Source organism: Mya arenaria, chromosome 15 (assembly GCF_026914265.1).
Source record: "Mya arenaria isolate MELC-2E11 chromosome 15, ASM2691426v1".
Classification (NCBI taxonomy): domain Eukaryota; kingdom Metazoa; phylum Mollusca; class Bivalvia; order Myida; family Myidae; genus Mya; species Mya arenaria.
Window position 1 is genome coordinate 55,671,182 of NC_069136.1, and position 22,825 is coordinate 55,694,006.

Genomic DNA, 22,825 nt, shown 5'->3' on the forward strand with positions numbered 1-22,825 from the left:
ACTTTGACACAATAACGAAAGGCCGAACAGCTATATATTTAAGGAATCAGATATACCATATTCTTGAACGATATGTCATTCCATGATATATAAGAAGGTTGGCGAAATAACAAAACAATATTAAAAATATAAATATGACAAAGGAAATATCAAAGAGCCGTTACAACTCTGAATTGGTTATACATAGCCTATAAACCACACAAGCGTCTGAGCGTGTTTGCCTATGTTTCATATATTCCAACGGAAATGGTCACTTATTAACATTTGTCAAAGTGTAAATGCTGCTGCTAATTGTTTACGGGATATGGAAAAACACACTTAAATTATATCTTACATTAAATACATACTTCCGCTATCATGTAATAAGGAAATAAAAGGCGTTCGCGAGGCTCATTCAACCTGTAAGTGTTATTCATAAAAATAAACAAATAGACTAGCCAGTGCATACGATGTTGATTACTCTTATCTGTGACCTGGTCAGTAATTAGGAACAGAGGCATTTAATAAGTGATAAACGTATTTACCCATTAGCTGTGTGCATTAGCTCAGTGGTTAGTATCGGAACGGACTATCATTTGTATGGTAAGTGACTTTACAGACAATGAAGCAATTCACAAATGTATCTTATTGGTTCTGGTAGAAAAGCGAAACCTTTACATGTTGTAAATTGTTGCAATGTGAATTAGATACTTAATGCAAAATGTTGATTGTGTCTTATAATTCAACAATTTGTTGAATATGTATTGATATGAAAGTAGAATATGCATGACGGAATTTAAGTTAAAATGTATTCTGTTTGTGAAAAGTGTATAAATTAAAATAATATTAACGTTAATTGTACGAACAGAATTTGAAAGCAGGAAGGGATATATAACACTCAATGCAAAACATAGAAAATAAAGATTTCTATATTCCTTCCTTGTACTTGGTACAAAGGTCGATGAATAAACCTATGTTCGTTTCGTTTGTATTAAGAGCGTTATTTGAACCAATATCAAATAAGAGTAAGGCTTGCATTTATGTTGCAGAATAATTATGGATTTAAAAGAACTCATGTTAAAATGTTTATATCTTGCCGTAGTTTTGACATTGGAAGTGATTGTTGTTTTAACTCATATGACGCTGTCCGAATTGCACATGTGTATATTGTTAAATGTTTTTGTGTGTGTTTCAGTAACATTTGGTGTTAGCGAAAGAAATAGTAAACGGCCAGATCACAAACGTATACTTATAGCTGTAAATGATTGAATCTGGTACGTAACCAAAAAACAGTATTTAAAATGTTAATTCAATTTCAGATATGTATTGAACAACATTGAGGTTAAGGTTTTACAATTGCCGGATGGCAAATATGTCGTGTGTATTCCTGTATGCTGCTGACATCATGAAATAATTTCCGAGATAACATGGTTGGATGTTCCGCTATATTTGATCATTTGCTCATTTTATTTACTTCTATTAAACTATATTTTGAATTATTCTCATGGGAATATTGCCTTCATAAATTTAAATTGTATCACAAACTCAAACCATGACATCTTGTTACTCAAATAAAAATGAACCTTAATATAACAAAGGATATTAACAGTGTTTCTAAGTTTGTGATATATTCTTCATATTATTTGAAAATTGATTTTATTATTTGTTCATGCTAGGTGCAACAATGACATAAAAGAGGAAATTACGTCATTTTACTACAGCAATTATGACGTCACGAAAGCGTGACATAGACGGAGGATGGGCATGGGTTGTTCTTGCAGCCGTTTACAGCGGGATACTGCTCCTGTCGACAGCGATGTACACAGCAGGAGTGTTGTATGTTGAAATGCTAGATTATTACCGAGACGATGCCGCAAAAACGTCGATAATTGGATCCCTGAATTCAGGACTACTAGGTTTGCTAGGTAAATATTATGTTATTTAAAATGACTTAAAAATCGTCACCTAAATGGAAGGTAGTTCGTATATAAGGTTATCTGTTCAAATAATTTATAATATATAAAATAGGGCGTAAAGAATTTTATTATTGATACATCTACAGGGGCGTAGCTAGCCCATTCTTCATGTGGATTCATAATAGGATAGGGGGTGCGGGGCATAGCCCTCGGAAAATAAAAAATGGTGCATTTTGGGCGTTCTGAGGTGCTTTATTTAGTACTGGAAAATGGACAATTTCAGGACCATGTAGTCAAGTACGTGTACTGCACTTTTGGCTTTTGTTCTTTCTTTTTTCGTCACAATCATGTGGATTTAGCCGCGTTCTCGCGTATAGGCAGCTACGCGACTGATTTAGTGCTATTTTATGTGTGTCAATGTTGTGATACCTAGTAAATTAATATCCTTTACCGAAATATCGAGAATACTCGTTTCCTACTGGACTGAATTAAACAGGATATTATTTTCAGGGCCTCTTGTTTCCATATGCATTCACACGCTGTCTTGCCGCGTCACAATGTTTACTGGTGGAGTTTGTCTCATGTTGGCATATGTGTCCAGTGCGTTTGTTAGCAATATCAACCTGTTGATACTCAGTATTGGAATCGTTGGAGGTAAGTTTGTAATATGATCGATTTTTCCTTTATTTTTCCCACGATTCGTCATCAATATAGTTATTTGATTGCTGTTTGTCCGTGATCATTGAATATGTATATATACTCCTTGAAAACAATATATTTCTTATGCGTTCTTACGTGACAATTTTAAAGAATACTACTCCGTCGCTGTTGATAAGATATTGTAGGAAATTGGATCGAATTTGTATTCATTTCTTTTCATCAAAGTAAATAGTTTGTAATTAGATAGAAACTGCTATAACAAGGAAAATCTTTAAACATGTTATGTATATTTTAGGATTAGGGAATGCACTAACAGGAGTGACATTTACCGTTGTGCTGGTGTATTATTTTGAAAGACGAAGGAACATCGTTTTAACTTTAAGTCAGGCTGTCATAGGAGTCGCCATGTTTTTGGCCACTCCAATAGCCTTGTGGTTACTTCGAGCATATGGCTTGAGAGGAACGTTTTTGATGATTGCAGGAATTTGTGCACACCTGTGCGTCTGTGCCATGATATGTCAACCCTCAGTGAAAGAAGCAAAAGTAAAGACAGAATTATTGAAAAGGAAAGAAAGGCCATCAGTGAAGCCATATCAGTATTGTAACTGGTATGCCTTGCTAGATTTCCAAGTTCTAAGATCATTACCATTTATTTTATTTTTGATAAGCACCGCAGCATGGAATTTCATGTTGTCGGTTTGCCTCATACATTTACCGAACTATGTTATAACAAAAGGACTAGATTCAACAGATGTAACTGTAATGATGACCATATTTAGTATAAGCAATACTATCGGGAGATTTAGTGCAGTTTTTATTGTGGATCACCAATATTTAGATAATATGGTGGTCCATATTTGTTGTCTGGCAACAGCAGGCATAATTACCCTGACTTTTGCTCTTTATGACCACTTGCCGTCGGCAGAATTTGTCTTTGTCGCTGCTATAGGAATATTAACTGGTTTGCCAAACTCACTGCTCACTCCTCTAACTCTCACACTCGTTGATGTTGAAAAGATATCAATTGCTCACGGGCTGGTTAATTTCTTTTGTGGCATTGGATACGTGTCCGGTCCACCATTAGCAGGTACGTGTTGTATTGCTACTTATATTTTGTTTTTAGTTTCTAAAACTGTTCCATCCTTAATTCCTAAACTTTAGTTGGAAATTATGCATTTAGCGCTGTCAGAATAAACAGTCACCTGAAATGATATTGTGATACAGCTCCTGATTTGAATTTTCATTCAGCACGCATAAATCTCAGGCCTAAGTCCATTAAAAAGGGAAGCACAAAACGTCTTTGATCTGGAAGTGTTCAACTACAATACAATCAATGTTACTTCATCACAGTAAAGAGGGACAGTTATTTCGGGGACAATGTTGAGATATTTACACATTGCTTACTGTGCAGTCTATGGAACGCATTCTAGATCCAAGAATTTCCATTACAGCGTTGCTGCTAGAAAGAACTGGTTCATACGAGAACAGCATTATGATGTCTGGTAAGTATAGTAGCTTTATTTCTGCATTGGTATTCAACATTTATTCCGATATAAACGTATTTTATAAAATTCATTTTTAATGGTTTTAGAACACAGGAGATCGTCTTTCTTTGGTATTTTTTATATTAATACTTAAAACCAAAACGCGAACTGTTTAAATCGGGAAAACATCATAGATTCAAATTATAATTATTAAAAACAATTTATTTTAGTTATTTGCTATATATGATTCAAGATACGAGACAGATATATAAGGTGACAATTCAAACGATATGTTCGTTGTAATAACTGCATTGAAAGACGATACTTGAGGAAATAAAAGAAGCTATAGTGGTAAAATGTTCACTCAATTGTGCAGGTGCAGTATTATTATTCGGGAGCGTTATGGCTGTTGCTGCAAAAATACGCCAAAGAAAGGAACAAGAAGAGCGGAAGAAAACGAAAGCTGAAAGCGGCGGCGACGAATTTCAGACATTTTTAGAAAAGATCCAGCACTGATGTAGAAAATATGTCATAGCATAATGAAATGATCTGATTTTATTACAATCATGTTAAAATATATATTGAATTCTAAATGAAATTATTTTTATAATATTATAATGTTAAATAAAAATAACACTGGAACGTTTGCATTGTTGATGCAATATGTTTAAAAAGAAGGTTGAAAGCGGAATGATTATAAGTGACTCTGTTAAACTTATAAACTTTTACGTCGTTAAATTAAGTTGTTGATGTTTTAACGATGTTTTCGATTGTATTTTAAAAACTATATGGTTACAATATCCCGACTGCGTGCCTTGCCGAGTCTTCCCAAAATCACTAGCCGACTAGATGGCGGACATCCTTTCGTGAGGCCTTACTGAAAGTTTCAATAACACCCTGTAATAAGATGACTGTTGAGAAGAAAGCAGAATACAACACTTTATATTATTAAAATAGAAACAAATTTGGGAGAGGTCACCGAGTCTCCTCAATTATCCTATGGTGTCATATTTGAATAACGAAGTTATATCCCGGTCAATAGATACAAATAGGTGTCTATCAATGAAAAATCTAATCGAGTATGGTTCGAATATTCCAACGATTTCCCTTTAAATTCAAAAGGTCGAATGTAACACATGCTTGGTCTGACGTGTATGTCGGCAATTCTGGTATTGGTGCAAAGATATTAGACTGATCTTACGTTGTTCAGTTTTATATGATCTGTTTACCATTTACCAACGACGTCATTTAATATGTGCTGCCTTATAGAGACCATTTTTGTGTTCGACTGTTGTTTAACTGAACTCTTTAAGAAGAAAACCCGAGACTAAAAACACTTTTTACAGCTTTTAGCTGCAAATGATTGAATCTAATAATTGTTCGATGTGTTAAGTAACAACAATGACAAATGAAAATCAAGAAGCTTAGCAGTTCCTAAAAAATCGGATTTATTCAGTTACTTTCCGGAAAACCCAAAACTCTATGGTGCGAGATTAAATGATGAGTCACCACCGGCATACACTGTTTACACATGAACGATGAAAGTTAAAGCTAAAGTTCCTTTTCTAATAAAATTGCTAAAATTAGAACTACTGTATAGAGATCAAAATACTCTGGGATTTACTGGAATTGATTCTCAGCATTACCATTTATAAAGTTCATATTAAAGAGAAAAATGTGTAAATTTAGATGTCTTTGATTCGAAAAATGTCCGAAATTTACCCTGGACTTTACTGTAAGAGCGCTCGAGCTGGGCTGCTTCAAAAAAGAACGTTCGACACAAAAACAAACGATGAGTTTGACCAATCCGATTTTGATCAGTCAAAGGTCAACCAAAAATTCTGGTCGAATGATCTTAGAACTATGTGACATCGTTCGACTCAAATGACCTTTCTAAGAAAGATCAAGATGGCGGCAGTCGGAAATATAAACAACCAAACTGTTAGAATTTACCCTAATGGATTACAGGTATAAAACAATAAAATGTACAAACTGACATTAAATATTAATGTTATTCAATATATGAATGTGGTGGTGATTATCTGACAAAAATAAATAATTTATGGATGATTTATGACTGAACATGAGTTCAGGTCAAATGACAACTGCTATGTTACTTCACAGAGTTCATGCATGCATGAAATTTACAATGAAATGGAATGATTAAAGTAATACTGGAATATCCAACAAATTAATTTTGCACTTAAAAGATTATGAAAATGGGTTATTAGTTTAATTTTACAGTCTGTTTTTCAGTATTTAAAATGGCAGATTTTTATCAATTGCTATTGCCCTCACCTGTTTGAAACACACACGTTGGCGAAAAAACACAATGCGGTAAGTACCTGCTGTGCCGATAGTTCAAATGCCATAATAATATACAAGGAAAAGCTGTGGCGCATCACGACAACAAAACAAGGCACTTAAAAATGTGCAATGCACCATTTTTTACTTTCATTTAAATTGCACTTGTTTTATGGTCTTGTGTACAAAAAGTTTGCAGTGTGGACGCTGCACCCCAAGAGTCTACGGTATATTGAACGTGTTGACACATATTTGGACAGTTCGTTTGTCCTGTATTAAAAGTTCATGAAGTACAGCATGGTTTTTCAAATGGCCGATGCTATTCAACTATGGGAATGAGAGACAAGGAAAAGCTTCTACTGATCGTGCCCTACCGCAACAGGAGGGGGGGGGGTGTACATGATGTTTCTAATATGAAATGATGTAGTAGTGATAGGCAAGGTGCAGTGCGAACGGGAAAATGAAAAGTGAAAGAGTGGACAATAGCCGAGTTATTGCCGTCAGGATTGATAGATGGTCGTAGTGTCAACAGTAGCAGCGCAGCTATAGAGTTTGGTTGCCTGGATTGTGTACTGTAAAAATAGCTGAAATGTCTATAGTCTGTGGTTGGTCAAACGGCATTAATGAACCAAACGTTGTAAATACGACAGCATTGCTTCAAGCCCTACAAATTCTTTGTGATAATTTCACCTTCGTTTACCGGAAAATCAGTTTTCATTTATGACGTCATGGACCCTAACGACAATACATACCAGGGTATGATAACAATAGCGCCGAAAGTACATCACTTCAAAGTTGAATCTGTTCTTGTTCAGAGTTTATAGTATGCGTGTCAATGTGTTCTTGCTATTTTCCAAGACTACCGATAAAGAAAGAAGAAAGCTGTATTCATTTCATTCCATTCTTCTCAGCTATATGATCTTATTAACATTCAATTGTATCAAAAAAGCAAATGCTTGGAATAAATGCTATACTCTATTTTATTGTTACGCTATCATATCAAGATATATGTATTTGTCAAGATATACATATTTGTTTTTGAATTTCACGTGCATGTAATAATTCAATATTTACAAAGTGAGGATATCCTATCCGCTATTAATCGAGGTTTAAACGCGAACATGATATATCTCCGTTTTAAATTAAAGGCACTTTTCCGTTACATCTGTCTATATCATTCGAACAGCAAATACTGAATACTGTGCAATGTGTACACAATGATAATAAAAGTCTTATAAGTGTACGATTGTGTATAATTGTCATACATTGTTTAATATCTCACAGTGTGTACGCATTATGTTTTTTACCTATCATACCTTTCCACAATATAAAACATTGTATTCGCTTACCTTTACAAGTGGGGATGGGATTTTGCGAATGTAGATTTTGTATCTCCTGCTTCAGTTTCCACACAAATTACATGTACACGGATATGACAGGCATATATAAAAAATATAATTTATTTACACATACTAGCAATCATAGAGAAACACAATTATCAACCATATTCATCTTGCATCAAACATTCATAGAGGAATACGCCTTTTGTACAGAGTTAAGTGCTAAAGAATGTTAATTTCACAGATTATACAATGTACATTCATTAAAATTATTAAGACAAATGATCAATGATTTACACATACACGAAATCACATTTTCAGCATCAGATGTTCATTTGTTGTATAGAAAATTACTGAAGAATGTAAATTTTATATATTTAACAATGACGATATCTAACCATTTAAATCATGACCTAAGATTTACATAATCCTGAAATCATTATGAAAAAAATCAACAATCTTCATTTTGAAGGAACCATTCATTATACAAATAATGACATTAATCATTCGGGATAAAAACTGATGGCATGTACATTACTAAATTACGAAGTATATAAATACGAGCTATCGTACAAATTTATTGCTTTTAACGCTAACTAAAAAAAAAAATCATTCTCCAACTCATTACTTCAAACTAAATAAAACATATAAGTATTACTATTAGTATTCATAATAATTGAATCTATCCAGGCCACTCTCAGCTGTTTCAACCTTGAACGTGACATGAATATTTAATCGACATTCAAGTCAAGGATTAAGGTTACAACGCTATGTGTTATACGATGAATACGCGTTATACATCTTATTAGATGTTCAGTTTGATACTGAGTTTGTTAGAGAGAGCTGTGAGAATGGATAAACGATCATAGGATATGAATACTTGGCAAGTATACAAATACGTGTAGTTATCATCTTCTACAAAGCATTATTATTAATGCATATACAGCACACTTAATGTTTAGTATTGCTTCATATATGTTTCCATAAGGTTTAAGTAAAGTTTATCACCAAAGGATTTGGATCTCCATGCCAAGTCAATTAAATGTTTTTCAGGATAAATAAGGGCAGATTAATATTTTGTTCATCGATATTGTTTTGTACTAGCGTCAGAAAGCATGCAAACTATATAATCGGAATGTAGATACATATCCGGAATACAATGTATATTTATTTATAAGATAATCTGCACCATCCGTTTGACGTAATCGTGTTTGAAAATACATGGAACAATTCAAGCAAGTTTTATAACATGTTAATAATGGGAAAAGGAGACCAGAGCAAAACATACTATATAGCCATTGTGTGTTTATGGTATCTTTTCATTGTAATTCATATTGTTACATCAATATTAGGAATGTATGCCCTTAACGCTAGATCGAATAGATAAAGTGTAGTATAGAGCGAGCGGCTATTTGTCGTAACAAAACATATGGAATGTATTCATTGTTGTAAACATGTTCATCTTCAACCTTTCGCAAATACATACTAGTTTTTACAATCATTTAAAGGTACTCGATTATGTTTTTAAACCAGAACAATTTTCCCGTTTGTGCATCTGAAAACACTTATACAATCATTATTTTACTCTGTGATATCGAAATTGCAGAGGGAAAAACAATTATAGTACCGAAAAGTATTTTGACTTTAGTCTGTTGCGAACCATCGCCAGTCAAAAACGTACATTTGAACATACGTATGAATTATTTAGTATGCAACCGATTGATGAAATTCATTATTAACAGTTATTTTTAAAGGAAACGGCAGTTTAAATGTAGAAAAGAGATGGCGGATTCAACGTAAGACATTTCAATAAAAAGTTGAAATAACAGCCAGTTGTTTGCAGACTTTAAGCATAATATATATATATGTCTACATGTAATTTTTTTAAATATACCTATATCTTTTAAGTGATTACTTAAAGAGTGTTTCAAATTGGAGTAAAGATTAAATTTAATGATTTAGATAAATCTAGTGTTACCTCTCCAATCAAGCTTTTTGTTCTTAAATATATCGCGTAACATCCAAGAACAATTGTTTCGATATATCGATCGGGCGACAAACTCGTTGATAAGATTGTTCCTATTACCATGGGTGGAGTTATGTTGCAGATACTCACCAAATCGTTATTATTAAATATGTTATAGCAAATTTTCATAGCACACATTGCATCTTCTTTTTTTTCAATAAAGCACTAAAAGTTCACTTCTATTTTTCTCAGATAGCTAACGTTGGAAGTACATGAACAGATGAATTGACGCTGTCCGCAAAGTCACCAATGAAGTCTCACAAGCGTGACGTAGATGGTGGATGGGCATGGCTAGCTCTTGTAGCAGTCTATGGCGGGATGCTGACGTTGTCAACAGTCATGTATACATCTGGAGTGTTGTATGTTGAAATGCTGGAATATTACCGAGAAGACGCAGCAAAAACGTCAGTTATTGGCGCCTTGAACACTGGGCTGATGTGTTTACTGGGTAATATTAATTACATCTGGTTGTTACTAACTGATTGCCCTTGATCCATTTAAATCAGATTACAACAAAACCATATCCAAATGATAACCGTAAATAATAAATGATTTATTCTTATAATAATACAGGTAACTATATATGTTCAGCTTTGCTTCCGCGTTGTAATCCTGTGTTTATTCAACTGTTTCATTGAAATGATATGACCTCTCACTTTCAACTCATTTTGATTTTAAACAATCTGTTGTTGTACGAATTTAGAAAACTTTAAAAATAATAATAAGAAGAATAAGAATCAGAATAAGAATAATTAGAATACTAGTAATAATTAAGATAATAAACATTAGAAATGATAATTAAGATCAAACTACCAAGCTTTTTATTTACAACCTATCGGTAATCTTGGCCTTCATCGGTGACTGTATACAGGTAATAAAACGTGAACGTCATACGGCATCAACGTTGATAGAAATTATATTTAAATTGTAGCTAATTATTTCTCTTTTTTGCGTTATTTAGGACCCCTGGTTTCTATTTGCATAAACAAGTATTCTTGCCGCTTAACAATGGTGATCGGTGGACTATTCCTGATGTCAGCATATCTTACGAGTGCATTTGTGAGCAATATAAACCTACTGATATTGTTCCTGGGTGTAATCGGAGGTAAGCCGTTCGTTGTACGTCTTTAGTACTGAGGGTGCATTTGTGAGCAATATAAGCCTACTGATATTGTTCCTGGGTGTAATCGGAGGTAAGCCAATCGTTGTACGTCTATGGTTCTTAGTGTGCATTTGTGAGCAATATAGACCTACTGATATTGTTCCTGGTTGTAATCGGAGGTAAGCCAATCGTTGTATGTCTTTGGTTCATAGGGTGCATTTGTGAGCAATATAACCCTACTGATATTGTTCCTGGGTGAAGTCGGAGGTAAGCCAATCGTTGTACGCCAATGGTTCTTCGGGTGCATTTGTGAGCAATATAAACTTACTGATATTGTTCCTGGGTGTAATCGGAGGTAAGCCAATCGTTGTACGTCTTTGTTGCCTGGGTTGCATGTGTGAGTAATATAATCCTTCTGATATTGTTCCTGGGTGTAATTGGAGGTAAGCCATTCGTTGTACGTCTTTAGTACTGAGGGTGCATTTGTGAGCAATATAAGCCTACTGATATTGTTCCTGGGTGTAATCGGAGGTGAGCAATATAAGCCTACTGATATTGTTCCTGGGTGTATTCGGAGGTAAGCCAATCGTTGTACGTCTTTGTTGCTTAGGTTGCATTTGTGACCAGTATTAGCCTACTGATATTGTTCCTGGGTGTAATCGGAGGTAAGCCAATCGTTGTACGTCTATGGTTCTTAGGGTGCATTTGTGAGCAATAAAGACCTTCTGATATTGTTCCTGGGTGTAATCGGAGGTAAGCCATTCGTTGCACATCTTGGGTCACTAGAGTGCATTTGTGGGCCATATAAGCCTACTGATATTGTTCCTTGGTGTAATTAGAGGTAGACCAATCGTTGTACGTCTTTAGTCCCTGGAGTGCATTTGTGAGCAATATAAACCTACTGATATTTTCCTTAGTGTAATCGGGAGTCAGGAAATATATGTACATCTTTTTTGTCCTTTTAAACGTTTATATTATTCTTTGTTGTGTTTTAAATGTACACAGGTTAAAAATATAAAAAGCACTACTTAGAAGATTCTCCATTATTCCCTTTTCTATGAGTTTTAAAGCAGGTATTAGTATTAGTTTAGTTAACCTTATGCATTAGCAAAATTTCGAGTTGTTGGCATGTCATGCAAGTTGGCATTTCATGCAAATATTTCCAATAACATTCTGCGAGCTATCCCAAAACTATATCCACGCGTACTGCACCACATTGAGCGAGTTCCAAGTAAAAGCTTCAGTAATTTTTTCAGGTGTTGGAAACGCCCTTGCAAGTGTACCATTAGCATTAGTGCTGGTGCATTACTTTGAAAAGCATAGAAACGTTGTGCTCGCGTTGAGTCAAGTGGTCATAGGAATTGCAATGTTCATAGCTTCGCCATTGGCCTTGTGGCTGTTACGTGAATATGGCCTGAAAGGAACACTCTTGATCACTTCCGGATTAAGTGCACACATATTTGTTTGTGCCATAGTTTGTAAGCCTTCATCTAGTGAAATTGATTCCAGGAAACGAACGCTCCCATTGGAAGAGACTGCTCTAAAGGAGAAGTCCACAATATGTGTATGTGTACGAGGATTAGACTTGGATGCCTTTAAATCGTTGCCATTTATTTGCTTCTTAATCAGCACTACAACTTGGAATTTTATGTTATCAGTCTGCCTCATGCATTTACCAAATTATGTTATAACAAAGGGACTAGATGAGTCCCATATCACGGTAATGATGACAATATTCAGTATAACAAACACAGTTGGAAGATTTGGTGCAGTGTTCGTTGTTGACAATGTATATATAGATAATTTTGTTGTCCACATAGGCTGTCTTGGAATTGCAGGAATAATTACGATGTCTTTTGCCTCCTTTGACCATCTTCCGTTTGCAGAATATGCCTTTGCTGGTGCAATAGGAATCTTTACTGGGCTGCCGAGTGCCTTAGTCACACCTATGACGCTGAGTCTTGTTGACTTTGGTAGGATATCTAAAGCACATGGGTTGGTAAATTTCTTCAGTGGCCTTGGATATGTGACTGGACCACCAATTGCAGGTAATCTATTAGTTCAAGCCAATACCGCATACTTGCACCAAACGACACATCTCGGATATATAGGATCGGTCAAGAGTCTTTATATGATACACACTGTTGCATTGTTTACAGAAATGCTGATTGATATGACTTTTGACTAATTGATTTCTTTGACAAAACTAATTTTGCTTTTGCTTTATATTTTAATTTTGATAACAATCAACTTCTCAGCTTTCTGTAAAGAATAAAGCCATTTATTCAGTATTGGTACCCCTAGTCTTATATACAATATAATTTATACAGAGCGTTGTTTGTGGAGTTTTGTGTTATTGTTCCATGTTTCTGGTTTGTGATTGTTCATGTGTTCTATGTCTTTGGCGTTGACCCTGTACCATTAAACGGGGCTTATGTTTAAACATTCGACTACTGGGGACTTGTTTCTTTAGTTTTCCATATAAATATTGCAGCGATGTTACTTGAAAGAACGGGCTCCTATGAAAACAGCTTTATGATGTCTGGTAAGAATGCATTTTATTACTTATTTTGTCTTATAAAATTACAGGCATCTTCTTTTCCTGTTCTTCGAGTTATCCTAGCTTAACTGAATCTCCCATATTCAGAAATACTTTATTACGAACTATGACTTTTAACCATTCGCAGAAATCGACGATTTAAGTGAATTTTCGACATATTGGGCTTCGAAACAAAAAATAATGAAAAGTAATAGAAATAAAGTAGTTTGCCTTTGACTCACCCAACGCTGTAGGTTCGAGCTTCAACATTCCACAATTTGTCAAAAAATAGTGAACGTTCAAGCATATTAAATATCTTACTTAAGCTTGATTACTTGATTATACAACAAATAATTTATCGTGATAATCATTAGATAATTGCCTTTAAAAGTCTCTCTCTCAATGCTTCAATTTGGTAATATTTCTCAGATCTCATCCAAACAAACACAGCATGCTGACCTTGACCCTGTTAAAAGGGCCTTAAGATTGTTCCAGTTGTAGTGGCTTATGACGTAATATTGTGTGCTTTGAAAATGCATACCTTTACTAGTTCTATCCTTGGAACTGTCTTGAGACCAACAATCAAGTCAACTTAAAACTTCAATGTTAAATATATATGTTCAACTGATGACGTTTGTTTTAACTCCATGCACATATTGTTTATGAAACGGTTTTAATGAAATGTTCTCACTCTTTCAACATTATACAATTAAAACTAAAACTCAAAGTAGAGCGCCGAAGAGCAAAAACCAAAGGGAATTATAAATATTGAGGCAGTAGTTATGGGCCGCCATATGCACGCGTGTAGTGCCTCTTATAGTTTGTGTACAAACATTAGTTTGCATTTTCTTGAGTTTTTACTAAGAGTAACGATATGTCCGACGCCGATGTGGTGTCACTAGGTTTACGTTGTGTTTTCAGGTGCAGTATTGATATTTGGGAGTTTAATAGCAACGGTGGCAAAGTTCCTAATCAGAAAACCTCAAGAAGAACGAGAAAACACGAATTGTGAACAAATGGAAGAAATTCAGACCTTCATACCAGCGGATTGAACATTTTTTAAGAATTTGATCCCAATAATACAATTATATCTGCAGTGACTAGACCAGCAGCCAAATATATAACTACAAATAAACTTCGATAACTCGAGGACGTCCGGGACCGACCTAAAACCTCGAGTTATCCGATGTTTCTAGTATATTTAATATGAAAATGGTAACGATCCTGACCTTCCCTCAACCTTGAGTTATTGCAGTTTCACAGTTAACATATAAGCTTGTTGAGAGACAGAAAGTCCGATACACTTCCATTGAGAGGCACACAACATCAAAGACAAATATTTTCATACTGTTATCAATATAATTCCCGAGTATTTAGTTATTTCATGATTTGTACTTGTACATATTAGTTCATTGCCGTTTTTGCCCTTGCTTGTATATCTAAACATGGATAAGTTTTTAATTATCGACTACTTAGCTTGTAGCTTGTGTTGTGTTACAATGTTATTATGAAAACACTTACTAATTTGTATATGTAGTAAAGGGTTACTCAGGCATTTAACGTCTTAAACAATAATCTTATATAACTAAGGTTATAATTGTCGTTTTACGAGTGTTGTTTCATATGTTATGTTATCAGATCAAATGTGGAATATAAATTAAGTCAAATTTGATATTTTTTAAGATTTGTTGTATATAAGTCATCTAGTTTAGTTGTTTTTCGAGAGCCTTAACGCTTTCCGATAAATCGTACTACACGTACAAACTGCAACAAAGGTGCGGAATATTATATGGCATTATATGGCGCATAGCATCTCTTTTGTGATGACTGAATTAAATCAGAAAGTATCATTCTGGAAGTATTTGAAGTTCCATTGCAAAACAACTGTTATCTTTATTATTTTTCATCAAAAATGGGTTGTTATTGAATGTTAAAGATTATGTAACTTAAGTGTCTTCTCATGTATCTTTTAATTCTTCTCGATTGCACATCACGTGATTTTACTTTTTTTATTTTCACTGCAGTAGAATGATTTATTTGTATCTATTCAAAGCTCGTAACAACATCTATGTACTCTTATTCCTGTGTCGGATTGAAAACCGATCTGAAATAACGTCACAAAATCGACGTGGGGATTTAGCTTTATTGATATAAATATTGCCACAGACAATGTGCATATACTCATCAAGGCACCTAACTCTGGCTTTAATACTTCTTGAGTTTTGTCCTTTTTTGTCTGAAATAATAAACTATTGATGTTGTTAGCCTTATGTCTGTCTTGGAGTTAAAGACCATTTGCAATCCTCGGAACAATTGGTTGTCCTGATATAAACCTTAAAAGCAATATTCGCCATCCAGTATCAATTGCGATAGTCATAATTGCCGAGAATTATCGAGATTTATGATATACCAAAAGGACATTAAATAACACAAGGGAGAATACAGTGAACAGCTTTATTGTTATTATAACTATTTCCTCTGCAGACATTTAAAATCGATGCAATCGCTCTTTGTTAAACAAGTGAGTACACTTGATAAAATTCAAACAAGTTAATTTCAATTATGTCGATTATCGAACGACAAAATAGCTGTTTACAAAATGATAATGTTAAAAGCATCAACCACTTTCCGAGTGAGACAGTAAAGTGCGTTTACTTCAAGACACACGTAATCTTCCAAATCATGCTAAAGATGAATTAACTTCGGCTTGTCCATGTAGTTTTCGTTGTATAATTGAATGATATTAACAATATAGACATCAATCCATTCAGATGTTTTCCTGAGCGACGTGTTCCACCTGTTACGTTCCTTCTGTAAGCACTATTCCATTTTTCCATCTGGTCCATATGTTCGGTCATTGGCCTAGCTTTCATTTCCCTGAATTGGCTCAACCTTGATATGATTGGAACGAACTGAATCACATAATTTGATGTTTCGATCCGTGTAGCTATATATGCAATGGTGTTTGTCCTAATAAGTTTCGATTATTTTAAAGTACATCGCCTGTAACGCCTTGTGCAATTGTTTAGATACTAGGTCATATGCACTATGAATATCAATTAAAACACGTTTGGCATATTTATATACGGAAACGGGCGAGAAGCTGCGATCGTTTTAGCAACCATGCTGACCTGGCAAGATATATTGGCCCACGAAAGCCACACCCAGCAACGCGAAGACAAACATCACGTCACTAGAATGACTCGCTGCATTGGACTGGAAAAGATGGAAAAAATATAAGTCAGAAAAGGTTACATTTAGTTTGTACATTTTTCAGCAAACAATTATTTGTGCATTCCTTCTTGCCTATAATAAAATGAAAAATTAAATGCAACTTTCATTATATGTATGTTACCTATTAGAAGAATGAATATCGCTGTTTGTACTTTGTCATAGCTCAAAAAGTAACTAATACACGAATTACCATGACGCGTATCGAAGCATCGCTCCTTGTGGTTATTTCTAGGAGATTTTTTTTCAGTGGTGATCAAATTAATCCATTGGACTATTCAAATCTATGCTTTTTGGACGAAATGTAATCAATCCCTTAATTGATTTTATGTATGGTTAATTAATATTAGTTTCGTATTATGTATAAAGGTTTTTAAAAGAACATAACTTTAGTGTCTGTTAGGCATTAATCTTGTGCCTCTAAACGGAATATTAGTTAAACATGTACTCTTACTCCCAACTAACATGTACCACAATTAATACAATTGTGTAAATATACCAAAAAGGATAAATAAATGTCAATAACAATGGTTCTTATGAAGGATACCGAAATACATTTGAAAGAAAGGTGCAGGAAACACAGTAATCTATCATATGCAACGATAGTAAATCACTGGAAATATTTTAGCATTCACCAATCATTTTATATTTTTGCGTTTTCAGCTATGAAATACATGGTTACAATCTTGTTATCAAAATTAATAGTTTTTTGAATGCATTATCTAGTAAGTCGTTAAAGGTGTATCACTCAAAACTTTTGTTTGTTATACATGTGTACGTATTGATTTTGAATAAGAGTGTCACTTTAACAATTGGTTCCTAGGCTTACAGCTGCGGTTTGCAATCTTTTACTGGTTAATTGAACATATTTGCGAAATTACCCAGCGGGCAAACACTATCGCTTTATTAGAGTTCCTTCAACGTTTATTATTAAGAGAAGTGAAATATAACTTAGAAAGGGAACTCACTGTAGCAAAAGACAGTAACTGAATATGCTCAAGAGTTACTATATCTGTGGATTGATGAGCTTTAATTTGTGTTCAATCCGGAAGATAAATTAATTTGAATTTTTAAAAATCTATTCGACGTTTAATATTTTGACATCATATGTGGTTGTTTACGGTATTGATAAACATACCTAGTTTTTTTTATATAGTATGTATGCATTGTGCTGTTTGTTGAGTTAGGTGCTGTTCTTCCATGTTTCTTGTTTGTGTTTTTTTTGTGTTCTATGTCTTTGGCATATACCCAGTACCATTAAGCCGGGTTTATGTTTAAACTTTTTACTACTGAGCTTGTTTCGGTAGTTTTAAACATAAGTATTGGGGAAAATGACCTGAATTTTCTCGACAGTTTTCAGAATATTTGGAGTTTTTGATAAATAATAATTTAAGCGATACACTCAAACATTTTTGTTAAACCATTTACGTGTAAACTTTTAAAACTTCACCTTAAGTTGATATACTAACAGTTCTTCAAAAATATTCTACAATTGAATTTTATCTGTACTATTTCTGATCGGAGATTGTTATCCGGCATTTGGATAAAACAAACGTTTTGGCAATGGAAATATAACCTCTTCCATTTATCAAAGCTAAATAATTAAAAACTAAAACGCTACACACAGACGCATATTATGAACAGAACTTTTGAAAATACAAGCTTAATTTTGCGTTTCTGATGCTTTTCAGAAGAAGCCATTTTCGTCCAATTTTGAAAAAAATATGTTCGTCAACAATTATGATAGAATATTCATACATAAAGACTTAAAACATTTTGTAAGTACATGCACAATTCAAAACAGCAACTTCTTACATATACATGTCCCTTAAAGTTCTAATAGTGTTTACTCACTGCCATCATCGGCGGGTGCCAGTCTTGTCTAGAATACTCTTTCCAGTTCATCGTTGTGTGGTCTTGATCATCGTCGTCGCTATATCCTAGAGCCAACTGCATAACTGAAACAAGTAATATTATTACGTCATGGATGTTATCATGAAAGTTCACGACTTTTGCAGAATATCAATAGCTTTAAAAGATAGATCATTCCAATGGCTATTTTTTTCAGATAAACTAGATGAACTGTAAAATAGATTATAAAGGCTTAGTTATATATCTACAAATTGTAACACATTTAAGTAATAAAATATATAAATATAATTCCATCAAATGAACCCAACATAATAGAAATTTGATTGATGTGCAAATATATCCCTGTAATTACGAAACATAGTAATATATGTATCCTTGCTAGACTTACTTAATCCTGTTTGACGAAATGAAATACAAACAAAAAACTTAAATGTTTACCAGTGAAAATGAATACGCCAACGAGAAAAGATCGACACAGCATGGTGAATACCTGGAATAAATATTATAGTGAACAGTTATCATGAACATACCATTTCCCTCCCATTGTACTTCACTTTACAAACTTCCAAAAATGCACAAAGTCATCTAAATTAATACAACACACTCTAAACAAACTTAGACGAAAAGAAATTGAAAGCAACCCACCTTGATAAATCAATGATAGTCTGCTTCGAATACAACGCACAATGACCTACTTCTGATAGTTGTTGTACACAGTGTGTGTTTATCTAGCATATCGCGTTATCATCTAGCAGTCAAGAATATTCCTGGGATAGTTCCCAAAGGTTTGATATGATCATAGTCTGGCTTCATGATCTCGCGTCTCAATTGTCTCCTGTAATTAGTTTACAATACAAGTATACCTTAGTAATATTTTGTTAACCTCATGGCCAGTCTATCTATCTTATCAACATTCAACAATATGATAACAGCATGCTCATCAATACACATGTGTTTAATTACTCGGCGGCCCGACTGACAAAGATACTACTTATTTTTAGGACCAGTTCGTAATGGCAGAAAATTACTGTTGAAATGTTCCTAGCTGCACGACTGAATGTAATGGGCTGTGCGTGTTAAAAAAGCGCATACTTTGTAACAAGGAACCATTCATCACGAAGGTTTAATTTTGTTGTTTACCTGAGTAAACTGCTCATTCCATTAAATAGGTTTCATCAGTTTAAAGAAATGTGGATGTGCAGCGAGCATTTAATCGGTAGCATTAAACGCCTTTCTGGCTATTTGCAATCGGAGGAATTTTTAATCAGCCAATATGCTTAAAATATATTTACTGATAAGCTGATACCCTTTCAAGTGATACAGATTGGATCAACATTGTACGGCCTGGCCTTCGTCCACGATATATTTGCACTAGATTTATTATGATTTTTTTTTTATAAAAAGTGTTTGTGGACAAACGAATTATAATCATGGCGTGTAAACACTTCCCAAGGTTACTGTCAATGATTAAATAAAAACATGTTCTGATACCCTTTCCTTTGAAAATTGAGCCAATGTTTCACAGGGAATGAGATATATGACGAAAAATTTCTGTATATGACAAACACGATTTACCAGTCATATTTTCGGCGAGATAAGGGCCAACAAATTATTATAGAATCTACCTGCAATACAGGATATTAATTAAAACAGATGTAATAACTGTTGAAAAGCCTTCAAGTATTTAGGATGTATATACATTCATTCTTTTAATTAACACATTTTCTACTACAGTAGGTGAAACACTGAATTTTTTCCGATTAAATAGCATGGTAACTGTGTAAATTCTTAATAATTCTGATCTAGGCTAACACAGTCAATTTACTAACAATAAATAAGGAAGTACGATCGCACTAAGGCTTTACAGGTTGAAATACCCAAGCTGAATAATTACCTGTAAATTCATTAACTTATTGTGTTGGAGATATAAATTTAATATTTACTGAATTCCGGACCTATAGTATTTTAAATAAAAGCCGATAATATACTGTTGTAAACATAATTATAATAATAAAGGAGTCAATACCAAATTCCTACCCTATACATCACGGGAATAAGGATTATCGCTTATTGTTAGGACCGGAATCCGGAATACCGCTTTAACTTGAACAAGAATCCGTATAAACACTTAATTAACTATTGAATAAAGCATCTTAATGTATTGCTTGATTTTCGCATATTCTTTTAATTTCGTGGCTTCTCTGGTAAAGTTTAAGTGGGTAAGTATAAAGTACATTTTTGCACGTATTAAATTGAACTTACTTTTCTTGTAGCACGAAATAAAAAAATAGAATAATTGAAAGGCATATTTGTAAAACTTGGATGGCTAATTAACTCAATCCGTTATATTTTAACGTTGGTTGCGTACGTTATTTATCACAGGACAATATTTGTCTCAGTGAGTTCTCAGAAACCATGCACGTGTGTATAGGGACCAATCCGCCGATCGAAAGACAAAATAACGCATTCATTCATTCGCTATAATGTCTCTATAACAGAATCTTGAGCGTTGCATTTGTGGTCACGTGACATAAATTTGTTTATCACCCATGGAGTTAAAAGCATGTAAATACTATAACCAAAGCGTGTTTCCGGGACCGACTTTTTAGGTATTTTAAGCTTTATGTGCATGTCATCAACATTTCCAATATACCACTTACACCCCTTTCATGAAGCGGTATCACAATATCAAAAGTACTATTGAACGTTGTTGCGTATTAAACTTAAGTACTTGGAACACCTTACGGTAGCCTACTTACGTATTTTATTGTCCGGTGTGTAAACAAACCATTTCCGTAGCTCACTTAGAAACATTGACATAATTTTGGGCTTAAAAGAGCTCATTCATAATAAAATGCCAGTACGGCCGTCCTCGGCAATTTTGGTCCACCTAGTGTGAGCCACACGTGGGAAGAGCATGCTATTGGAGCCCAGAGTAAACTTGGTCAATTTTCAAGGAAGTACCCGCTGATTCGCCTTTATTTTGTTCTATGAAAGAGTTATATACAAACTAGCCCGATATTGATATATAATTGTAGGGGAAAATATCAAAATAAATAAGAAGATTTTTCGAAGATTCTTACTAAATACAAATTCAAATCGTAAAAAAGCAAAAATTATTATTATGCTTAAACACATCATCTGAATATCAACTTTCAACAAAAACAGTGTTGTTATGTTTCCAAGTGTTCGAAACAATACATAATAGAAATGTCAATTTCTGACAATGTTTTGTTTAAACAGTTTTAACAAAAAGAGAAATATTTAAGATCATGCCAAATCCTAAAAAAGTAATTTATTTTCAAAAACATGATTGTCAACGCGATATCGATAAGAATGCGATAATAAAATGCAATAATTTAGTTCAAGAAATGAAATCAGTCGCAATTGCAACAAAAAACAAAAGCAATCAATTGTTTCGATTGTGTTTAAATTCAACATTTTGTCGAAGCAGTCTGCTTCGTTTTCGGCTGATCATAATAACAGGATATGTTTCAGTAACCGTTATGGGCTCATTTACATTGTTTGGTTGGAGTTAATCTACGTTATTCTGGTTATTGTCATGACCTCTATTGACTCAAGGTATCTCCCAGTTCCAACAAAAGCTGCCGACGTCCTTGCTGAAGTGCAGGTAGCTATTTTTAGGCTCAAGTTTTAATTACACATGTGTTCGAGTGGCGGAGTGTTATCATAACATATCTCTAGAGACGATCAAATACACTCTATAAGTACGTACAAAAAACACATATGTATTCATTATGATGACATTTATGATGTACTGTAAAGTAATGTTTAAGTAATTGCATATCGCATAATGAATTTACACAAAGTTGGTTGTCATTAAATCATTAAGTTGACGAAAAAATAGAGAATATTTGTTGAGTTAAGTGTTCGACCATATAATAAGTTAGTGTCATAGAAAAAACTACTTTACGAGTGAAAGTTTAACCGGGTATTCGGTATGTATATATCGGCACTTATACTGTCTCGCTTTAGAGCTAGCTTTTATAACGACGCGTCAGAGTGTCCGCCTGCAGAGCGAGAGGTCGTGGGTTCGAACCCTTAAAGGTGCACATATCAATTTGTGCAGTCTGTTACAGAAGGATAATATACGATACGTAAACAGAGTGTTATTGTTATTTTAATTTGTTGTCCGGAATACGTAGTTTTTCCAAACTTTTCTACTCTAGGCTTACCGTGGAATGCCCCTTTAATTATGAACAGTTGTTTTACGCCAATGACGTTAACTGTAACAACGCAGGCTTGTGGAGAAATAGTTCTCCAAAATTTGTCCGGTTATTATTTACTCGTGTTTCAGTTAAAAAAATATAAACATTCAGCAAATAACTATGATTATTGCATATAATTTTAA

The 22,825-nt window shown here is 34.0% G+C and overlaps 2 protein-coding genes and 1 long non-coding RNA gene across 7 annotated transcripts; 2 read left to right on the forward strand and 1 right to left on the reverse strand.

Moving 5' to 3' along the window:
- Positions 1-365: 365 nt before the first annotated feature.
- On the forward strand, positions 366-4,681 carry LOC128220101 (monocarboxylate transporter 12-like). Of its 2 annotated transcripts, none has more exons than XM_052928366.1 (7): positions 366-582; positions 1,175-1,253; positions 1,656-1,904; positions 2,406-2,549; positions 2,851-3,642; positions 4,007-4,057; positions 4,416-4,681. In XM_052928366.1, exons 3-7 carry the CDS (start codon positions 1,706-1,708, stop codon positions 4,553-4,555), a joined length of 1,326 nt encoding a protein of 441 aa, XP_052784326.1. In that variant the 5' UTR covers positions 366-582; positions 1,175-1,253; positions 1,656-1,705; the 3' UTR covers positions 4,556-4,681. The 2 variants fall into 2 exon arrangements, with proteins under 2 accessions (XP_052784326.1, XP_052784325.1); XM_052928365.1 differs by having other exon boundaries at positions 1,701-1,904.
- Positions 4,682-8,504: 3,823 nt separating this feature from the next.
- Positions 8,505-15,614, forward strand: LOC128220201 (monocarboxylate transporter 14-like). 4 transcript variants are annotated; one of them, XM_052928483.1, is made up of 6 exons: positions 8,507-8,566; positions 9,906-10,157; positions 10,671-10,814; positions 12,068-12,859; positions 13,306-13,356; positions 14,272-15,614. In XM_052928483.1, the coding sequence occupies exons 2-6, from the start codon at positions 9,959-9,961 to the stop codon at positions 14,400-14,402; spliced, it is 1,317 nt and encodes a 438-aa protein (XP_052784443.1). In that variant the 5' UTR covers positions 8,507-8,566; positions 9,906-9,958; the 3' UTR covers positions 14,403-15,614. The 4 variants fall into 4 exon arrangements, with proteins under 4 accessions (XP_052784446.1, XP_052784443.1, XP_052784444.1 ...); XM_052928484.1 differs by having other exon boundaries at positions 8,521-8,566; positions 12,650-12,859; XM_052928485.1 differs by having other exon boundaries at positions 8,527-8,566; positions 12,698-12,859.
- Positions 15,615-15,790: 176 nt separating this feature from the next.
- Positions 15,791-19,223, reverse strand: LOC128220202 (uncharacterized). Its single transcript, XR_008258729.1, has 4 exons — positions 19,099-19,223; positions 18,892-18,943; positions 18,436-18,539; positions 15,791-16,566 (listed from the first exon to the last, which is right to left on the reverse strand). It is a non-coding gene; the product is annotated as an uncharacterized LOC128220202 (long non-coding RNA).
- Positions 19,224-22,825: the final 3,602 nt, after the last annotated feature.

Excerpts from the sequence above, each read along its gene's own strand:
- LOC128220101 (XM_052928365.1), top strand. Across the intron at positions 1,905-2,405 it reads AGGACTACTAGGTTTGCTAG|GGCCTCTTGTTTCCATATGC; the intron begins GTAAATATTATG and ends TATTATTTTCAG. Across the intron at positions 4,058-4,415 it reads GAACAGCATTATGATGTCTG|GTGCAGTATTATTATTCGGG; the intron begins GTAAGTATAGTA and ends TCAATTGTGCAG.
- LOC128220201 (XM_052928483.1), top strand. The coding sequence starts at position 9,959 with ATGAAGTCTCACAAGCGTGACGTAGATGGTGGATGGGCATGGCTAGCT. Across the intron at positions 12,860-13,305 it reads GACTGGACCACCAATTGCAG|CGATGTTACTTGAAAGAACG; the intron begins GTAATCTATTAG and ends TAAATATTGCAG. Across the intron at positions 13,357-14,271 it reads AAACAGCTTTATGATGTCTG|GTGCAGTATTGATATTTGGG; the intron begins GTAAGAATGCAT and ends TTGTGTTTTCAG.